Below are 22,466 nucleotides of genomic sequence, written 5' to 3' on the forward strand. Positions count from 1 at the left end.
CACACACACACTGATACACACACACACTAACACACACACACACTGATACACACACACACACACTGACACACACGCACTGACACACACACACTGACACACACACTCACACTGATACACACACACACACTGACACACACACACTGACACACACTGACACACAAATACTGATACACACACACACACTGATACACACTGACACTCTCACACTGACACACACGCACTGACACACACACACTGACACACACACACACTGATACATACACACACACTGACACACACACACTGACACACACTGATACACACACACACCGATACACACACACACACACTGATACACACTGACACACGCACACACACTGATACACACACACACTGACACACACACACACACTGATACACACTGACACACGCACACACACTGATACACACACACACTGACACACACACACTGATACACACACACACTGATACACACACACTGACACACACACACTGATACACACACACACACTGATACACACACATACTGACACACACACTGATACCCACACACACTGATACACACACACACTGATACACACACACACACTGATACACACATACACTGATACACACACACACTGATACACACACACACTGATACACACACTGATACACTCACACACTGATACACACACACTGATGCACACACACTGATACACACAAACATTGATACACACACACTGATACACACACTGATACACACCCACTGATGCACACACACTGGTACACACACACTGATACACACACACTGATACACACACACTGATACACACACACACACTGATACACACACACACACTGATACTCACACACACTGATACACATACACACTGATACACACACATACTGACACACACACACTGATACCCACACACACAGATACACACACACACACTGATACACTCACACACTGATACACACACACACTGATATGCACACACACTGATACACACACACACTGATTCACACACTGATAGACACACACACTGATAGACACACATACTGATACACTCACACACTGATACACACACACACTGATACACTCACACACTGATACACACACACACTGATACACACACACCCACACTGATACACACGCACACTGATACACACACACACTGATACATACACACACACTGATACACACACATACTGACACACACACTGATACCCACACACACTGATACGCACACTCACTGATACACACACTGATTCACTCACACACTGATACACACACACTGATACACACACACTGATGCACACACACTGATACACACAAACATTGATACACACACAGTGATACACACACTGATACACACCCACTGATGCACACACACTGGTACACACACACTGATACACACACACTGATACACACACACTGATACTCACACACACTGATACACACACACTGATACACACACACACTGATACCCACACACTGATAGACACACACACTGATAGACACACACTGATACACTCACACACTGATACACTCACACACACTGATACACACACACTGATACACACACCGATACACACACTGATACACACACATACTGACACACACTGATACCCACACACACTGATACGCACACACACTGATACACACACTGATACACACACACACTGATACACACACACTGATACAGACACACACTGATACCCACACACACTGATACCCACACACACTGATACACACACACACTGATACCCACACACACTGATACACACACACATTGATATACACACACACTGATACACACACACACTGATACGCACGCACACTGATACGCACACACTGATACACACACACACTGATACACAGACACACTGATACACACAGACATACTGATACACACACACACTGATATGCACACACACTGCTACACACACACTGATACACACACACTGATACACACACTGATACACTCACACACTGATACACACACACTGATACACACACACTGATGCACACACACTGACACACACAAACATTGATACACACACACTGATACACACACTGATACACACCCACTGATGCACACACACTGGTACACACACACTGATACACACACACTGATACACACTCACTGATACACACACACACACAGATACTCACACACACTGATACACACACACACTGATACACACACATACTGACACACACACTGATACACTCACACACTGATACGCACACACACTGATACGCACACACACTGATACACACACACACTGATACACACACTGATACACTCACACACTGATAGACACACACACTGATAGACACACACACTGATAGACACACACTGATACACTCACACACTGATACACACACACTGATACACACACACTGATGCACACACTGATACACACACACTGATACACACACACACACTGATACACACACACACTGATACACACACACTGATACTCACACGCTGATACTCACACACACTGATACACACACATACTGACACACACACACACTGATACCCACACACACTGATACACACACACTGACACACACACGCACTAATGCACACACACTGATACACACAAACATTGATACACACACACTGATACACACCCACACTGATACACACACACACTGACACACACACTGATACACACACACCCTGATACATACACACACAAACACACACACACTGATACACACACACACTCACACACTGATACACACACACTGATACACACACACTGATGCACACACACTGATACACACAAACATTGATACACACACAGTGATACACACACTGATACACACCCACTGATGCACACACACTGGTACACACACACTGATACACACACACTGATACACACACACTGATACTCACACACACTGATACACACACACTGATACACACACATACTGACACACACACACTGATACCCACACACTGATAGACACACACACTGATAGACACACACTGATACACTCACACACTGATACACTCACACACACTGATACACACACACTGATACACACACCGATACACACACTGATACACACACATACTGACACACACTGATACCCACACACACTGATACGCACACACACTGATACACACACTGATACACACACACACTGATACACACACACTGATACAGACACACTGATACAGACACACACTGATACCCACACACACTGATACCCACACACACTGATACACACACACACTGATACCCACACACACTGATACACACACACATTGATATACACACACACTGATACACACACACACTGATACGCACGCACACTGATACGCACACACTGATACACACACACACTGATACACAGACACACTGATACACACAGACATACTGATACTCACACACACTGATATGCACACACACTGCTACACACACACTGATACACACACACTGATACACACACTGATACACTCACACACTGATACACACACACTGATACACACACACTGATGCACACACACTGACACACACAAACATTGATACACACACACTGATACACACACTGATACACACCCACTGATGCACACACACTGGTACACACACACTGATACACACACACTGATACACACTCACTGATACACACACACACACTGATACTCACACACACTGATACACACACACACTGATACACACACATACTGACGCACACACTGATACACTCACACACTGATACACACACACACTGATACGCACACACACTGATACACACACACACTGATACACACACTGATGCACACACACTGATACACACAAACATTGATACACACACAGTGATACACACACTGATACACACCCACTGATGCACACACACTGGTACACACACACTGATACACACACACTGATACACACACTGATACTCACACACACTGATACACACACACTGATACACACACATACTGACACACACACACTGATACCCACACACTGATAGACACACACACTGATAGACACACACTGATACACTCACACACTGATACACTCACACACACTGATACACACACACTGATACACACACCGATACACACACTGATACACACACATACTGACACACACTGATACCCACACACACTGATACGCACACACACTGATACACACACTGATACACACACACACTGATACACACACACTGATACAGACACACACTGATACCCACACACACTGATACCCACACACACTGATACACACACACACTGATACCCACACACACTGATACACACACACATTGATATACACACACACTGATACACACACACACTGATACGCACGCACACTGATACGCACACACTGATACACACACACACTGATACACAGACACACTGATACACACAGACATACTGATACTCACACACACTGATATGCACACACACTGCTACACACACACTGATACACACACACTGATACACACACTGATACACTCACACACTGATACACACACACTGATACACACACTGATGCACACACACTGACACACACAAACATTGATACACACACACTGATACACACACTGATACACACCCACTGATGCACACACACTGGTACACACACACTGATACACACACACTGATACACACTCACTGATACACACACACACACTGATACTCACACACACTGATACACACACACACTGATACACACACATACTGACACACACACTGATACACTCACACACTGATACACACACACACTGATACGCACACACACTGATACACACACACTGATACACACACTGATACACTCACACACTGATAGACACACACACTGATAGACACACACACTGATAGACACACACTGATACACTCACACACTGATACACACACACTGATGCACACACTGATACACACACACTGATACACACACAGACACTGATACACACACACACTGATACACACACACTGATACTCACACGCTGATACTCACACACACTGATACACACACATACTGACACACACACACACTGATACCCACACACACTGATACACACACACTGATACACACACTGATACACACACGCACTAATGCACACACACTGATACACACAAACATTGATACACACACACTGATACACACCCACACTGATACACACACACACTGACACACACACTGATACACACACACACTGATACATACACACACAAACACACACACACTGATACACACACACACTGATACACTGATGCACACACTCTGATAAACACAAACATTGATATACACACACTGATACACACACACACTGATACACACACACTGATACACACACACACACTGATACACAGACACACTGATACACACACACACACTGATACACACACACTGATACACACACACACACACTGATACACACAGGGATTTAAAAAGAGCGGGAGCTGCGAGTCGGAGCGGAGATTTAAAAAGCGCGGGAGCTGCGAGTCGGAGCGGAGATTTAAAAAGCGCGGGAGCTGCGAGTCGGAGCGGATGTTTAAAAAGAGCAGGAGCTGCGAGTCTGAGCGGAGATTTAAAAAGAGCAGGAGCTGTGAGTCAGAGCGGATGTTTAAAAAGAGCAGGAGCTGCGAGTCGGAGCGGAGATTTAAAAAGCTCAGGAGCTGCGAGTCGGAGCGGAGATTTAAAAAGGGCGGGAGCTGCGAGTCGGAGCGGAGATTTACAAAGAGCAGGAGCTGCGAGTCGGAGCAGAGATTTAAAAAGAGCGGGAGCTGCGAGTCGGAGCGGAGATTTAAAAAGAGCGGGAGCTGCGAGTCGGAGCGGAGATTTAAAAAGCACGGGAGCTGCGAGTCGGAGCGGAGATTTAAAAAGAGCAGGAGCTGCGAGGCGGAGTGGAGGTTTAAAAAGAGCGGGAGCTGCGAGTCGGAGCGGAGATTTTAAAAGAGCGGGAGTTGCGAGTCGGAGCGGAGATTTAAAAAGATCGCGGCCTAGTTTCGGGAGCCGTTCGGACGAGGAGGAGCAGCCTCTGTCAGGGAGAGAACCTGAGAACATCTGAGACCCTCAGAAGGTAAGTAAGTGATTTTTACTCATTTTTACTTTCATTAGCTTTTCAAATTGTGTGTGTCGGGGGGAAACTGAAGTGACATCACAGAAAAGCTGTGACCTGAGTGGCTGGTTGGGAATCTACACTAAATTTAAAAAATTAAGCATTGGTAACTAATTAAACATAATTACTCAATTATAATTTAGAGGGATATCTAAGCCAGAGATCGGAGAGTACTATATTTAGCTTTCGCATTTATATTAGAAATCTAGTGCTAGGAAACAGATAGTTAACAGTAACTTTTTAAAAAAGTTTTTTTTAAACTTTTAATTTTAATTTACTAATTAATTGATGCAATGTCAGTTAGAGGGGTGCAATGCTCTGACTGTGAGATGTGGCAGGTCCGGGAGGCTTCCAGCGTCCCAGTTGGCTTCATCTGCAGAAAGTGCACCCAACTGGAGCTCCTCACAGACCGCATGGTTCGGTTGGAGCAGCAATTGGATGCACTTAGGAGCATGCAGGTGGCGGAAAGCGTCATAGATCGCAGTTATATAAATGTGGTCACACCCAAGGTGCAGGCAGAGAAATGGGTGACCACCAGAAAGGGCAGGCAGTCAGTACAGGAATCCTCTGTGGTGGTCCCCCTCTCGAACAGGTATACCCCTTTGGATACTGTCGGGGGGGGATAGCCTATCAGGGGAAAACAGCAGCAGCCAGAGCAGTGGCACCACGGCTGGCTCTGCTGTTCAGAAGGGAGGGTCAAAGCGCAGAAGAGCAATAGTAATAGGGGACTCTATAGTCAGGGGCACAGATAGGCGCTTCTGTGGACGTGAAAGAGACTCCAGGATGGTATATTGCCTCCCTGGTGCCAGGGTCCAGGATGTCTCCGAACGGGTAGAGGGCATCCTGAAAGGGGGAGGGCAAACAGACAGAGGTCGTTGTACATATTGGTACTAACGACATAGGCAGGAAGGGGCATGAGGTCCTGCAGCAGGAGTTCAGGGAGCTAGGCAGAAAGTTAAAAGACAGGACCTCTAGGGTTGTAATCTCGGGATTACTCCCTGTGCCACGTGCCTGTGAGGCTAGAAATAGGAAGGTAGAGCAGACAAACACGTGGCTAAACAGCTGGTGTAGGAGGGAGGGTTTCCGTTATCTGGACCACTGGGAGCTCTTCCGGGGCAGGTGTGACCTATATAAGAAGGACGGGTTGCATCTAAACTGGAGAGGCATAAATATCCTGGCCGCGAGGTTTGCTAGTGTCACACGGGAGGGTTTAAACTAGTGTGGCAGGGGGGTGGGCGCGGGAGCAATAGGTCAGAAGGTGAGAGCATTGAGGGAGAACTAGGGAATAGGAACAGTGTGGCTCTGAGGCAGAGCAGACAGGGAGAAGTTGCTGAACACAGCGGGTCTGGTGGCCTGAAGTGCATATGTTTTAATGCAAGAAGTATTACGGGTAAGGCAGATGAACTTAGAGCTTGGATTAGTACTTGGAACTATGATGTTGTTGCCATTACAGAGACTTGGTTGAGGGAAGGGCAGGATTGGCAGCTAAACGTTCCAGGATTTAGATGTTTCAGGCGGGATAGAGGGGGATGTAAAAGGGGTGGCGGAATTGCGCTACTGGTTAGGGAGGATATCACGGCTGTACTACGGGAGGACACCTCAGAGGACAGTGAGGCTATATAGGTAGAGATCAGGAATAAGAAGGGTGCAGTCACAATGTTGGGGGTTTACTACAGGCCTCCCAACAGCCAGCGGGAGATGGAGGAGCAGATAGGTAGACAGATTTTGGAAAAGAGTAAAAACAACAGGGTTGTGGTGATGGGAGACTTCAACTTCCCCAATATTGACTGGGACTCACTTAGTGCTAGGGGCTTAGACGGGGCAGAGTTTGTAAGGAGCATCTAGGAGGGCTTCTTAAAACAATATGTAGACAGTCCAACTAGGGAAGGGGCGGTACTGGACCTGGTATTGGGGAATGAGCCCGGCCAGGTGGTAGAAGTTTCAGTAGGGGAGCATTTCGAGAACAGTGACCACAATTCAGTAAGTTTTAATGTGCTGGTGGACAAGGATAAGAGTAGTCCTAGGATGAATGTGCTAAATTGGGGGAAGGCTAATTCTAACAATATTAGGCGGGAACTGAAGAACCTTGATTGGGGGTGGATGTTTGAGGGCAAATCATCATCTGACATGTGGGAGGCTTTCAAGTGTCAATTGAAAGGAATTCAGGACCGGCATGTTCCTGTGAGGAAGAAGGATAAATACGGCAATTTTCGGGAACCTTGGATAACGAGAGATATTGTAGGCCTCGTCAAAAAGTCATTTGTCAGGGCTAAAAGGCTGGGAACAGACGAAGCCTGTGTGGAATATAAGGAAAGTAGGAAGGAACTTAAGCAAGGAGTCAGGAGGGCTAGAAGGGGTCATGAAAAGTCATTGGCAAATAAGGTCAAGGAAAATCCCAAGGCTTTTTACACGTACATAAAAAGCAAGAGGGTAGTCAGGGAAAGGGTTGGCCCACTGAAGGATAGGCAAGGGAATCTATGTGTGGAGCCAGAGGAAATGGGCAAGGTACTAAATGAATACTTTGCATCAGTATTCACCAAAGGGAAGGAATTGGTAGATGTTGAGTCTGGAGAAGGGTGTGTAGATAGCCTGGGTCACATTGAGATCCAAAAAGACGAGGTGTTGGGCGTCTTAAAAAATATTAAGGTCGATAAGTCCCCAGGGCCTGATGGGATCTACCCCAGAATACTGAAGGAGGCTGGAGAGGAAATTGCTGAGGCCGTGATAGAAATCTTTGGATCCTCACTGTCTTCAGGTGATGTCCCGGAGGACTGGAGAATAGCCAATGTTGTTCCTCTGTTTAAGAAGGGTAGCAAGGATAATCCAGGGAACTACAGGCCGATGAGCCTTACTTCAGTGGTAGGGATATTACTGGAGAGAATTCTTCGAGTCAGGATCTACTCCCATTTGGAAGCAAATGGACGTATTAGTGAGAGGCAGCATGGTTTTGTGAAGGGGAGGTCGTGTCTCACTAACTTGATAGAGTTTTTCGAGGAGGTTACAAAGATGATTGATGCAGGTAGGGCAGTGGATGTTGTCTATATGGACTTCAGTAGGGCCTTTGACAAGGTCCCTCATGGTAGACTAGTACAAAAGGTGAAGTCACACAGGATCAGGGGTGAGCTGGCAAGGTGGATACTGAACTGGCTAGGTCATAGAACAGTACGAAGTCTTACAACACCAGGTTAAAGTCCAACAGGTTTGTTTCGATGTCACTAGCTTTCGGAGCGCTGCTCCTTCCTCAGGTGAATGAAGAGGTCTGTTCCAGAAACACATATATAGACAAATTCAAAGATGCCAAACAATGCTAGGAATGTGAGCATTAGCAGGTGATTAAATCTTTACAGATCCAGAGATGGGGTAACCCCAGGTTAAAGAGGTGTGAATTGTCTCAAGCCAGGACAGTTGGTAGGATTTCGCAGGCCAGATGGTGGGGGATGAATGTAATGTGACATGAATCCCAGGTCCCGGTTGAGGCCGCACTCATGTGTGCGGAACTTGGCTATAAGTTTCTGCTCGGCGATTCTGCGTTGTCGCGGGTCCTGAAGGCCGCCTTGGAGAACGCTTACCCGGAGATCAGAGGCTGAATGCCCTTGACTGCTGAAGTGTTCCCCGACTGGAAGGGAACATTCCTGCCTGGTGATTGTTGCGCGATGTCCGTTCATTCGTTGTCGCAGCGTCTGCATGGTCTCGCCAATGTACCACGCTTCGGGACATCCTTTCCTGCAGCGTATGAGGTAGACAACGTTGGCCGAGTCGCACGAGTATGTACCGCGTACCTGGTGGGTGGTGTTCTCACGTGTAATAGTGGTATCCATGTCGATGATCTGGCACGTCTTGCAGAGATTGCCATGACAGGGATGTGTGGTGTCGTGGTCACTGTTCTGAAGACTGGGTAGTTTGCTGCAAACAATGGTTCGTTTGAGGTTGCGCGGTTGTTTGAAGGCAAGTAGTGGGGGTGTGGGGATGACCTTGGCAAGATGGTCATCGTCATCAATGACGTGTTGAAGGCTGTGAAGAAGATGACGTAGTTTCTCCGCTCCGGGAAGTACTGGACGACGAAGGGTATTCTGTCGGTTGTGTCCCATGTTTGTCTTCTGAGGAGGTCGGTCCGGTTTTTCGCTGTGGCGCGTTGGAACTGTCGATCGATTGGGGCTCACCGGTTCGCGGGTGGGCCTGTGCCGTGGGGGCACTCTTTCCCTCCGCACCTGCCGCTGTCAACCTCCACCATGGCCGGTGCGGAGCAGAACCCCCCTGCGCACGCGCTGGGATTATGTCAGCCCACGCTGGCGCTCCCGCACATGCGTCAAATCACGCCGGCCGGCGGAGGCCCTTCTGCACCGGCTGGCACGGCGCCAACCCCACCGCCGCCGGCCTAGCCCCTGAAGATGTGGCGGATTCCGCACCTTCCGGGCGGCCCGATTCACACCGCCCCCCGGCGATTCTCCGGCCCGGCGGGGCCTCGGTGAATCCCGCCCCGGACCTGTGATTAACCGTGCATTTCACACCTCGCTTCACTCGGGAGGAGAATGGCTTTTTTTAACTAGCTAATAATAATAACGATTATTATTGGCTAATAATAATCTTTATTGTCACAAGCAGGCTTACATTAACCCTGCAATGAAGTTACCGTGACAATCCCCTCGTCGCCACATTCTGGCGCCTGTTCGGGTACACAGAGGGAGAATTCAGAGTGTCCAATTCAGTCTTTTGCGACTTGTGGGAGGAAACCGGAGCATCCGGAGGAAACCCACGCAGACACGGGGAGAACATGCAGACTCCGCATAGACAGTGACCCAAGCCGGGAAACAAACAGCGGGTCCCTGCCGCTGTGAAGCAACAGTGCTAACCACTGTGCTACCGTCAGCTACTTGCCTCCGGGCGAGATTCTCCGACCCCCCGCCAGGTCGGAGAATCGCCGGGGGCTGGCGTGAATCCCGCCCCCGCCGGTTGCCGAAGTCTCCCGCACCGGATATTCGGCGGGGGCGGGAATCACTTTGCGCCGGTTGGCGGGCCCCCCCCCGCGATTCTCCAGCCCGGATGGGCCGAAGTCCCGCCGCTAAAATGCCTGTCCCGCCGGCGTAGATTAAACCACCTACCTTACCGGTGGGACAAGGCGGCGTGGGCGGGCTCCGGGGTCCTGGGGGGGGCGCGGGGCGATCTGGCCCCGGGGGGTGCCCCCACGGTGGCCTGGCCCGCGATCGGGGCCCACCGGTCCACGGGCGGGCCTGTGCCGTGGGGGCACTCTTTCCCTTCTGCCTCCGCCACGGTCTCCACCATGGCGGAGGCGGAAGAGACTCCCTCCATTGCGCATGCGCGGGAAACTGTCAGCGGCCGCTGACGCTCCCGCGCATGCGCCGCCCCAAGATGTCACTTCCACGCCAGCTGGCGGGGCACCAAAGGCCTTTTCCGCCAGCTAGCGGGGCGGAAATTCGTCCGGCGCCGACCTAGCCCCTCAATGTTGGGGCTCGGCCCCCAAAGGTGCGGAGCATTCCGCACCTTTGGGGCGGCGCGATGCCCGTCTGATTTGCGCCGTTTTGGGCGCCAGTCGCCGGACATCACGCCGTTTCCGGAGAATTTCGCCCCAGGTCATTTTGGGGGGCCTTTTATGGTGTTTCAGACTCTTGACTAGACCGGTCTCAGCCTAAGTCTCTGGTTCCATCAGGAGCAGCAGAAGCATTATTGGCTTTTATAGAACAAAGTGGGGGGCTGGAGGTGGTGACATGTGGCCGTTTTTGCATTCGAATGATGAGGGCTTTTCGTTTTTATCCCATGCCCATCAGGTGTACTCGCTCAGATTGACTTGTTTGTGGTGGGTAGGTCTCTCCTTCCTGGGGTGTTGAGGGTGGTGGGGCGGCCTGTGGGGGGGTGGGGGGAGGGAGGGGGGGGTTCCTTCACCAGGGATGGCCTCCGATGGGGTGTGGCCCGCGATCAGGGCCCACCGATTGGCGGGCCGACCTCTCTGAAGGAGGACCCCCTTTCCTCCGCCGCCCCGCAAGATCCATCTGCCATCTTCTTGCGGGGCGGCCTTGGGGAGGACGGCAACCGCGCATGCGCGGGTTGGCGCCGGCGTAACCTGTCGGGTCGGAGCGGCCCAGCGCGCGGAAAATACGCGACCCCGCTCCTAGCCCCCGGTGGCGGGAGAATACGCATATCATCTACTTCGTCATAGCATGGATTCCGTTTCCACCATGGACGAGATAATGAAGCTGCTTCGGAGTTTCTGCTCCTTCTCGGGGTGCAGCTTAAATTTGGTAAGACTCAATTTTTTTATTTTCCCCATTAAGGGGCAATTTAGCGTGGCCAATCCACCTACCCTGCACATCTTTGGGTTGCGGGGGTGAAACCCACGCAGACACGGGGAGAATGTGCAAACTCCACACGGACAGTGACCCAGAGCCGGGATCGAACCTGGGACCTCGGCGCCGTGAGGCAGCAGTGCTAACCACTGCGCCACCGTGCTGCCCTATTAGATTTGGATAAGAGCGAATCCTTTCCAGTTAACCCCCCAGGGTGGGGAGCCGGCCCGTGGGTATTAACTTTTCACACTGCCAGATCCAGCGTCCGTTACGTGGGTATCCGGGGAGCCCATGATTTGGGCTTCTCTTCATAAACAAAATGATGGCAGGCTGGTGAGTGAGGTTAGAGCTGCGTGGCAGAGGTGGGAGAACCTCCCCCGTGGCCTCGGTGGCCGGGTTCAGACGTTCAAAATGAATGTCCTTCTGAGGGTTTAAATTTCATTTTCTGAGGGGTTTTTAATTTTTTCTTGGAGGCGACACTCATCACCAATACTATGTATTTGTTGGTTAGTGCGGATGTATTTTGCAATAATTATGTCAAATTCTTCTTTGCGATAAAAAGAATGAAAAAATTGAATTTTCCAAGAAGGTGATTGGGTGTAGATGAGGGTAGTGCAGTTGATGTAGTTTATATGGATTTCAGCAAAGCGATAAGGTAAGGGTGGCACGGCAGCATTGCAGCCTCATGGCACCCGGGAGCCCGGTTCGATTCAGCCTGGGTCACTGTTGTGTGGAGTTTGTACATCCTCTAGGTGCTCCAGTTTCTTCCACGGTACAAAGATGTGCTGGTTAGGTGATTTGGCCATGTTAAATTGCCCCTTAGTGTCCAGGGCTGTGCAGGTTAGGTTATGGGGTTATGGGTTAGGGCAAGGTGGACGAGGGAGTGGACATGGCTAGAGTGCTCATTCAAAGGGTCGGTGCAAACTCAATGGGCCGAACGGCCTCGTTCCGCATTGTAGGGATTCTATGATTCTATGAAAAGCACATGGGATCCAGGGTAACTTGGCAAAATTGGCTATTGATAGGAGACAGAGGGTGGTGGTAGAAGGCTGCTTGTGTGACGGGAGGCCTGTGATGTACCACAGGGATCATTTGATTGCAGGAAGTTATAGATGGGTTGGTCAGATGAGCAGATCAAATGTAACCCTGAAATGTGTGAGGTGATGCACTTTGGAAGGCGTAACAAGACAAGGAGGTACTGACTGAATGCAGGACAGTAGGAAGCTCAGGGGAACTGAGGGATCTTGGGCTTTTGGTCCACAGATCACTGAAGTCGGGACGACAGGTTAATAAGGTCGTTAAGAGGGCATACGGGACACTTGCCTTTAACAGTTGTGGCACAGGTTATAGAAGCAGGAAGGTTATGTTAGAGTTGTACAGGACTTTGGTTAGGCCGCACATGGAGCACTGTGATCAGTTCTGGTCGCCTCACAATAGGAAGGATGTGATTGTACTGGAGAGGGTGCAGAGGAGATTCACCAGGATGTTGCCGGGAATGGAGTGTTTGAGTTATGAAGATCGGCTGGATGGGCTTGGGATGTTTCGAGCAGAGAAGGCTGAGGGGGAACCTGATTGAGGTGTATAAGATTGAGGGGCGTGGACAGGGTGGATTGGAAGCAGCTATTCCCTTAGTTGAAGGGTCAATGACGAGGGACCTTGGATTTAGGGTGAGGGGGAATGTGGTTGAGAGGGGATTTGAGGAAAGGTTTGTTCACCCAGAGGGTGGTGGGAGTCTGGAGTGTGCTGCCTGGGAGGGTAGGAGAGGCGAGAAACCTCATTCCAGTTTTGTCGGTGCAGACTGGATGGGCCTTCTGTATTGTATGACCTTATAACGAACAGAGTCAAACACTGAGAAGACATTACTCACACTGCTGTAAAATGGCTGAGACGCTGGCTGGCGTGAGTCCAAGAACTCCTTCTTGATGAACACACGATGCTTAAGGTTCAAATGTTTGGAGACATCCCTGGGAAGAGATTAAACGCATGAGGAAAGCAACCCATGTTGAAGGGAAACAGACGCAGAATAAGGACACATTCTATTTCAGTCCTGGAGAAAGTGTTGAAAGTTTAAAGGGCAGCGGGACCTGATTGAAATCCTGACCACGTGAGACTTCAAAGTGCATTTGAGTCAATGAAATACTTGTGAAGGGTAGTGACTGCTGTCATGCAGGAAGCACAACAGCCAATCCGTGCAAAGCAAGATTCCCAGAAACGACAATGTGATAATGACCAGATAGTTTGTATTTTGTGCTGTTGATTGAGGGGTAAATATTGCGAAGGACACTGAGGATTACACACCGGACCTTCTGAGAGGGTACCAGGGCCTCTGGCAGTGTCCGTCTCGGTGTCAGTGCTCAGTGCTAGCCTGGAAACTGAACTCCAGGACCATCGCATTCAGAGAAAAGGCCATAAGATACTGTGCAACGGCGGACCATTAACCTGCACGGAAACCACGTGCCCAGCTGTCCACACTCTCAGCTCAAATCAACAGTCTCCAGGAGATAGCAGAATGGTCGGTTGAATGCACGGCATAATTCCCCAATAAATGAACCTATTATTCCCGCCTTTGTGACTGCTGGAATTTCCCTCTCCCTTTCACCTCTCCTTTCTCTGACCTTACAAAACAGCGGGTTTATTTTCCTGATGGAGGGATCACAGAGCGACCCACCAATACTGACTGTCTGCATGTGCCTTTCCTGCATTTTCAGTGTTTGTTTTATATTTTCTGGAGTGTTACCTGCGTGGTCGATAACACGTGTAACTCAATCCTTGGCTGATGGTGAGGTCCTCTGAATCTTGTAGAAGAAGACTCGAACGCGTCCAGTAACAACAAAGGATTATTGAGTAACTATAACTATTAATGTGTGAGTTCTTTACCTTAACATGGGAACTAGGAATTGGATAACAAGATTTAACAATTGTAACTAACTGTAACTCCACTAACTATCTGTGTGATTCTGATGTTTCCCTGTTCACAGCACACCCGAGAGACAGAGACCCCGTGTGGCTGCCCTTTCTCCCCCTATTGGTCCAGCCCTCTGCTGATCATGTGGTGCTGCTATCTATCCATTAACCCCTTGTGTGCATGCACCTACAGAGTGTCATGATATTCAAACATACACATCATGATAGACACACCAACAGACAAATCAGAACACACAACACCACAACCAATGACAGAAAGATATAAAAGCACAGACACGACCCCCGGTGGTCAGTATTAGCTGCAGAGCAGGACCAGGACACATCTGCCACCAAACACATTCAGGGAGACAGCACGTGCAGAGTATCCAGAACGAACTGTATTATAAGAGTTAAAATAAAATAGAGTTGTACCACATACAACTGTGTTGGCTCATCTGTGCACCAGAGCACCCAACACCACATGGTACAGGAGTGGATCGATACCTGCCGGCATACCTCAGTGTACACAGACAACCAGCAGTGCCCAGGCAAAATGATAGAGTTCCCGGTTCCGCAGCCGCTCCAGTGCTACGGCGACCTCCGTGAAAACTGGCGGCGATTCCGGCAAATGTTCGAATTGTTCCTGGTGGCAGCTGAACTCCAAGACCTGGATGATAGCGAAAAAATTGAATTTCTCCTCACCATCGCCGGTGCAAGGGCAAGAGAAATATTCACAAGGTTCAGGTTCTTCAGGAGGCAGCAAAGGTACGATTACCAGGCAGTCCTGGACAAATTCTCCAAGTACTGTGAAGAAAACGCAATCCAATCGGCAAGTAAAGGCAAGAAAAGCTGCAGTACTCACCTCGTGGCCGGGATCCCTGAGCCCGAATTCCCAGAGGCCGAAATCCCGGGCCTGAGAGAGGGCTGGGTCGAGGTCGGCGGCCATCTTGCTAAAGGTATCACGCTAGCACAGTTGCACGAGCAGTGCGCAGAACCGGAAGTATCGTTTGCGCGTGCGCGAGATGCTGCGCATGCGCAGTCAAGAAAACGGCCATCCGTAAAGGAACAGCGATCTGAGCATGCGCAGTCGCTTCCTACGTGCTACATACCGAGCGTCAGGATGTTAGAGGCCCCAGACTGCACCAATTTAAAGGGGAAACGTCCCAAATCCAATTTAAAAGGGAAACGTCCCAAATCAAAAAAACAAAAATCTGTTAAAGCTGTAAAACAACCTTCCCTCACCTGGAATGACAGCACAGTGCCGCAAATTGACCCAGGAGATGAATTTGACTTCCGAAGAACCCTCCGACAAGCAGTTACCTACGCACAAGCCGATGATTCCGACCTCGAATACTTCGATGACGATCTTTACAGTGTTTCCGGACTTCGCGAGCCCAATGATAGCTCCGTGGTCCTATACGACTATGACTCGGACGAACCTTTCGTGTTGCACATTGGCGGCCCCCACATTGAATCCGACGCAGATGCGGATTCATTTTTCGGATTTGAGGATCTTCAATCCAGCAGATATGACGTTCCAACTTATCAGTACCGGATGATGCTGCAGCCTGACATTAACAGACAGGGAGCGGTGCAAGCACACGGAGAGCGCCCTGCTGCCACACAGAGCGTGGTCCACGTCCCGCTCAACGTTCCCGACTCTATGAAAGAAGACATGCAAGACTCCAGAGCGCAGTCCTTGCACGAACAAGAAGTGACTCCAGTGTCACAAGCCTCCACAGAGAGCTCGTGGACAGCCTCCACGATAGAAGCAACGCAAGACTCCAGAGCGCAGTCCTTGCACGAACAAGAAGTGACTCCAGTGTCACAAGCCTCCACAGAGAGCTCGTGGACAGCCTCCACGATAGAAGCAACGCAAGACTCCAATGTGCAGTCCTTGCAGGAACAAGACCATGAGGGTCCAGCAACCTCTCCTGACCAACCAGCGGTAGATGATGCAAGTCTGCCATGCTCACGTGAACAGCAAGAAGGCTATAACAGCCTACCATGCTCCACTACACAGCAGCATGACCATGAAGGTCTCTCATGCTACAATGAAGGGCACAGCGCTGATGACTGTTCAAGCCCAACTGAAGACAAGCCAAAGGAATCGCCTCGTCCAAGCCCGAAGAAAAAAGGTTTATGCGCTGACCTTCAGGATCATTATAGCCGAACAGAGATTAATAATGCTGCACGGCCACAGAAGGATGCTGAGGATTTGCTAAAGAAATTTATTGAATGTTTAACTTGCAAGGAGCAGACTGAGAATTGCCAGTGTTTTAGTACGGATCGGAAAAAAGGACAAGACATTGATCCTCAGGTAATGGAAATAACACAACCTGAATCATATCTACAGCAGGGACAAATGTCTCCCTTCAACACAACGCCGCAAAATCCCAACTTCGGAGACCAGCAGTTAGTCAGTAATGACTCTTCAAACCTTGAGGGGAACATTAATTGCATTGAACCTATACACACTCCACTGATAAATGAGCAGAACATTGGAGCAAGAATCCTGAGGACACCGACATCGAGTAGCCAGATAACGAATTTAAAACCCACAGCAGTTTCAAGTGAACCAAGTGTGCTTTCCACTAATGGTGAAGATGCAGATAAGGTCGACCCGATTATCCATTGTACCACACTAACCCCAGTGATTAAGCAGTTATGTATGGGGAGTATAATGTGGGCAATTGAGAACAGTAAAAGAGAGACTGTGACCATGCCAGTCCCAGCAAAATCAGACCCAGAGACCATGAAGGCATGTACATTAGACAAAGATACATATGAGGTACCTGAGAAGAAAAGTGAAACGGAATGTTCTTTGGAAAATAGTACAATGTCGATAGAAACATTGGATCCTATATTCGAGACCATACATATGGGAGAATTTGGGGGTAATAAACAAGGTTCTGCAATGTCTGGGGGAAGATTTAAAATTCCAAAGAAGAAAAGCCCAAATGAAGGACAACGGCAAGACAATGACAGTCCACCGACATGGTGTGCACCACCAGATGAAAACTCTGACAATTTATCCAACCCTAGTGAACAGCAAGCTGCTAATGAGGATCTATCCACGGGATGTGAGACGAGTGACGACAGCATCCCACTTCCCATGCAAAAGGTGCAAGGTGACAGACCTCGCCTAGTGCGTACCGAGGCACTCGACGATCACGGTGGGACCACTGACGACTGCGGTGGCGGCGCACCGCTTCCACCCTCGATGGCTCGAGCCTCTCCACTGGTTGGTGCATTCCTGCATGTTCCGACTCCAGAAGTGCAGCTTCAGGGAATCTCGGCTGCCTCCAGTGAACCTGTTGGGACTCCGGACGGGGGGCATCGACGGAAGGCAGACCGGACTCCAGATGGGGAGCAGCCAAGCGCCGACTCTGATTTGCGCACGCCAGACCTTGCTCCGGACGGGCGGTGTCGCGGCCTCGGTGATGGCACGCTCAGGGTGACGGCGGATGCCACGGCGACAGGGAATGGATCGCGTGGCAGTCCCACTGGGTCGGCAGTGGCAACCAGCACCGGCGGTCCAAGATGGACACACCAATTCGCGCCATCGCCAGACGTTGATGCGAGCAACAATTCTCTCTCCAAGGCGACATGCTTCGACGTTTCTCTGCGGAGTCGCCCTTCCGGCACAGCAGGTGGCCGGAACCAGCGTGCACGGTCTCGGCCAACTTCCACATCTGGCACAGTCATCGCCTTGCATGATATTAGTGATGGTGCTACTTCGATGGCAACGACCCATCGGCTACAAGATGCCGTCCACCACAAACATAAAAAGAAAAAGGACTCCACCTTGTTCCTGGCATGCAGGGCGGATGGATTGGTGCGTAGGCGCAATCAGCGAGCTTTGCGCCGCCTTCCACGCTCGCAACTGAACCGTACGCACACGCCGGATCCTCCACTGGTTCCCAAGGATGACTTCGTGGAGATGCCACGGATCATGCCCCTTCCATCGCCACCAGAACCAAACCACAGCCAAGGCACCACTAACAAAGATGTTGAATGTTATATTTGCACGAATGAAAAAAACCAAGCACTGCACGAAGTACAACAAATGGTAAAGTAGAGACTTCGGCAACAGCATCACCTCCCAACAGTCCAAGGTGAACCAGTGTGACCCCAAATCTCCACAGCTGAACCGGCTTGAGGACCAGCCCATTCTTGAGGCGGTCACCCATTAGACTGGACTTATAACGCTGTTCATACGTTCAAAAAGTCAAACACTTCTGTATTATAACCTGTTGTTGTTTATTGTTCCAGATATCGTCTGACCAGACCAATGTTCACGCTTTTTTTTCTCTCGTATCCAAGTTTTGTTATGGTACAACCTTGTTAGTGTGACGCACCCGACATCGCCCCATGTAAATAGTTACGTCATATACACACGCTGTACACAACACACACACACACTCTTAGATGCACGCACGACACACTGATATTTATAACCACGTAGGCACATATCTTTGTAAAAAGGGGGGATGTCATGATATTCAAACATACACATCATGATAGACACACCAACAGACAAATCAGAACACACAACACCACAACCAATGACAGAAAGATATAAAAGCACAGACACGACCCCCGGTGGTCAGTATTAGCTGCAGAGCAGGACCAGGACACATCTGCCACCAAACACATTCAGGGAGACAGCACGTGCAGAGTATCCAGAACGAACTGTATTATAAGAGTTAAAATAAAATAGAGTTGTACCACATACAACTGTCTTGGCTCATCTGTGCACCAGAGCACCCAACACCACACAGAGATCACCACATTTTCAGCTTTTGCAGTTTCTATTTCTTCCATGGACAGATATATGGGAGTGGGGACTGTCTCCCCCCTCACAGTCTCCCCCCCACACTAACCTCACTGTCCCCCCCCCCCACACTAACCTCACTGTCTCCCCCCTCACAGTCTCCCCCCCACACTAACCTCACTGTCCCCCCCCCCACACTAACCTCACTGTCTCCCCCCCCACACTAACCTCACTGTCTCCCCCCCCACACTAACCTCACTGTCCCCCCCACACTAACCTCACTGTCCCCCCCACACTAACCTCACTGTCCCCCCCCCACACTAACCTCACTGTCTCCCCCCCCACACTAACCTCACTGTCCCCCCCCACGCTAAACTCACTGCCCCCCCCACACTAACCTCACTGCCCCCCCCACACTAACCTCACTGTCCCCCCCACACTAACCTCACTGTCCCCCCCCCACACTAACCTCACTGTCACCCCCCCCACACTAACCTCACTGTCCCCCCCCCCACACTAACCTCACTGTCCCCCCGCCACACTAACCTCACTGTCCCCCCCAAACTAACCTCACTGTCCCCCCCCCCACACTAACCTCACTGTCTCCCCCCCCACACTAACCTCACTGTCCCCCCCCCACACTAACCTCACTGTCCCCCCCCCTACACTAACTTCACTGTCCCCCCCCACACTAACCTCACTGTCTCCCCCCCCACACTAACCTCACTGTCCCCCCCACACTAACCTCACTGTCTCCCCCCCACACACTAACCTCACTGTCTCCCCCCCCACACTAACCTCACTGTCCCCTCCCCACACTAACCTCATTGTCTCCCCCCCCACACTAACCTCACTGTCCCCCCCCTCACTGTCCCCCCCCACACTAACCTCACTGTCTCCCCCCCCACACTAACCTCACATTACCTCCCCACACTAACCTCACTGTCTCCCCCCCCACACTAACCTCACTGACCCCCCACACTAACCTCACTGTGCCCCCCCCCACACTAACCTCACTGTCCCCCCCACACTAACCTCACTGTCCCCCCGCCCCGCCCACACTAACCTCACTGTCCCCCCCCTCACTGTCCCCCCCCACACTTACCTCACTGTCTCCCCCCCCACACTAACCTCACTGTCCCCCCCACACTAACCTCACTGTCTCCCCCCCCCCACACGAACCTCACTGTCCCCCCCCACACTAACCTCACTGTCCCCCCGCCCCGCCCACACTAACCTCACTGTCCCCCCCCTCACTGTCCCCCCCCACACTAACCTCACTGTCCCCCCCCCCGCCCACACTAACCTCACTGTCCCCCCCCACACTAACCTCACTGTCTCCCCCTCACACTAACCTCACTGCCCCCCCCCACACTAACCTCACTGTCCCCCCCCCACACTAACCTCACTGTCTCCCCCCCCACACTAACCTCATTGTCCCCCCCCCACACTAACCTCACTGTCTCCCCCCCCACACTAACCTCACATTACCTCCCCACACTAACCTCACTGTCTCCCCCCCCACACTAACCTCACTGACCCCCCACACTAACCTCACTGTCCCCCCCCCCCACACTAACCTCACTGTCCCCCCCACACTAACCTCACTGTCCCCCCGCCCCGCCCACACTAACCTCACTGTCCCCCCCCTCACTGTCCCCCCCCACACTTACCTCACTGTCTCCCCCCCCACACTAACCTCACTGTCCCCCCCACACTAACCTCACTGTCTCCCCCCCCACACGAACCTCACTGTCCCCCCCCACACTAACCTCACTGTCCCCCCGCCCCGCCCACACTAACCTCACTGTCCCCCCCCTCACTGTCCCCCCCCACACTAACCTCACTGTCCCCCCCCCCCGCCCACACTAACCTCACTGTCCCCCCCCACACTAACCTCACTGTCTCCCCCTCACACTAACCTCACTGCCCCCCCCCACACTAACCTCACTGTCCCCCCCCCACACTAACCTCACTGTCTCCCCCCCCACACTAACCTCATTGTCCCCCCCCCCACACTAACCTCACTGTCTCCCCCCCCACACTAACCTCACTGTCCCCTCCCCACACTAACCTCACTGTCTTCCCCCCCCCACACTAACCTCACTGTCCCCCCCCACACTAACCTCACTGTCTCCGCCCCCACACTAACCTCACTGTCTCCCCCCCCCCACACTAACCTCACTGACCCCCCACACTAACCTCACTGTCTCCCCCCCCACACTAACCTCATTGCCCCCCCCACACTAACATCACTGTCTCGCCCCCCACACTAACATCACTGTCTCCCCCCCCCACACTAACCTCACTGTCTCCCCCCCCACACTAACCTCACTGTCTCCCCCCCCCACTAACCTCACTGTCCCCCCCACACTAACCTCACTGTCTCCCTCCCCCCACACTAACCTCA

General features: G+C 50.9%; 1 protein-coding gene across 7 annotated transcripts in view; it reads right to left on the reverse strand.

Annotated features, from left to right (window-relative positions):
• Positions 1 to 22,466, reverse strand: part of LOC140428660 (DENN domain-containing protein 3-like) — a 294,281-nt gene that overhangs the window by 100,484 nt on the left and 171,331 nt on the right. For all 7 annotated transcript variants that reach the window (XR_011948826.1, XM_072515350.1, XM_072515345.1 and 4 more), the window contains one exon: positions 14,243 to 14,339. Coding sequence is in view for 6 of the 7 variants with exons in the window: in XM_072515350.1 (XP_072371451.1) it covers positions 14,243 to 14,339 (97 nt within the window). In the remaining variant the exon portion in view is untranslated. The remainder of the gene's footprint in view (positions 1 to 14,242; positions 14,340 to 22,466) is intronic.

The sequence above is a fragment of the Scyliorhinus torazame genome, chromosome 8 (assembly GCF_047496885.1).
Source record: "Scyliorhinus torazame isolate Kashiwa2021f chromosome 8, sScyTor2.1, whole genome shotgun sequence".
Classification (NCBI taxonomy): Eukaryota; Metazoa; Chordata; class Chondrichthyes; order Carcharhiniformes; family Scyliorhinidae; genus Scyliorhinus; species Scyliorhinus torazame.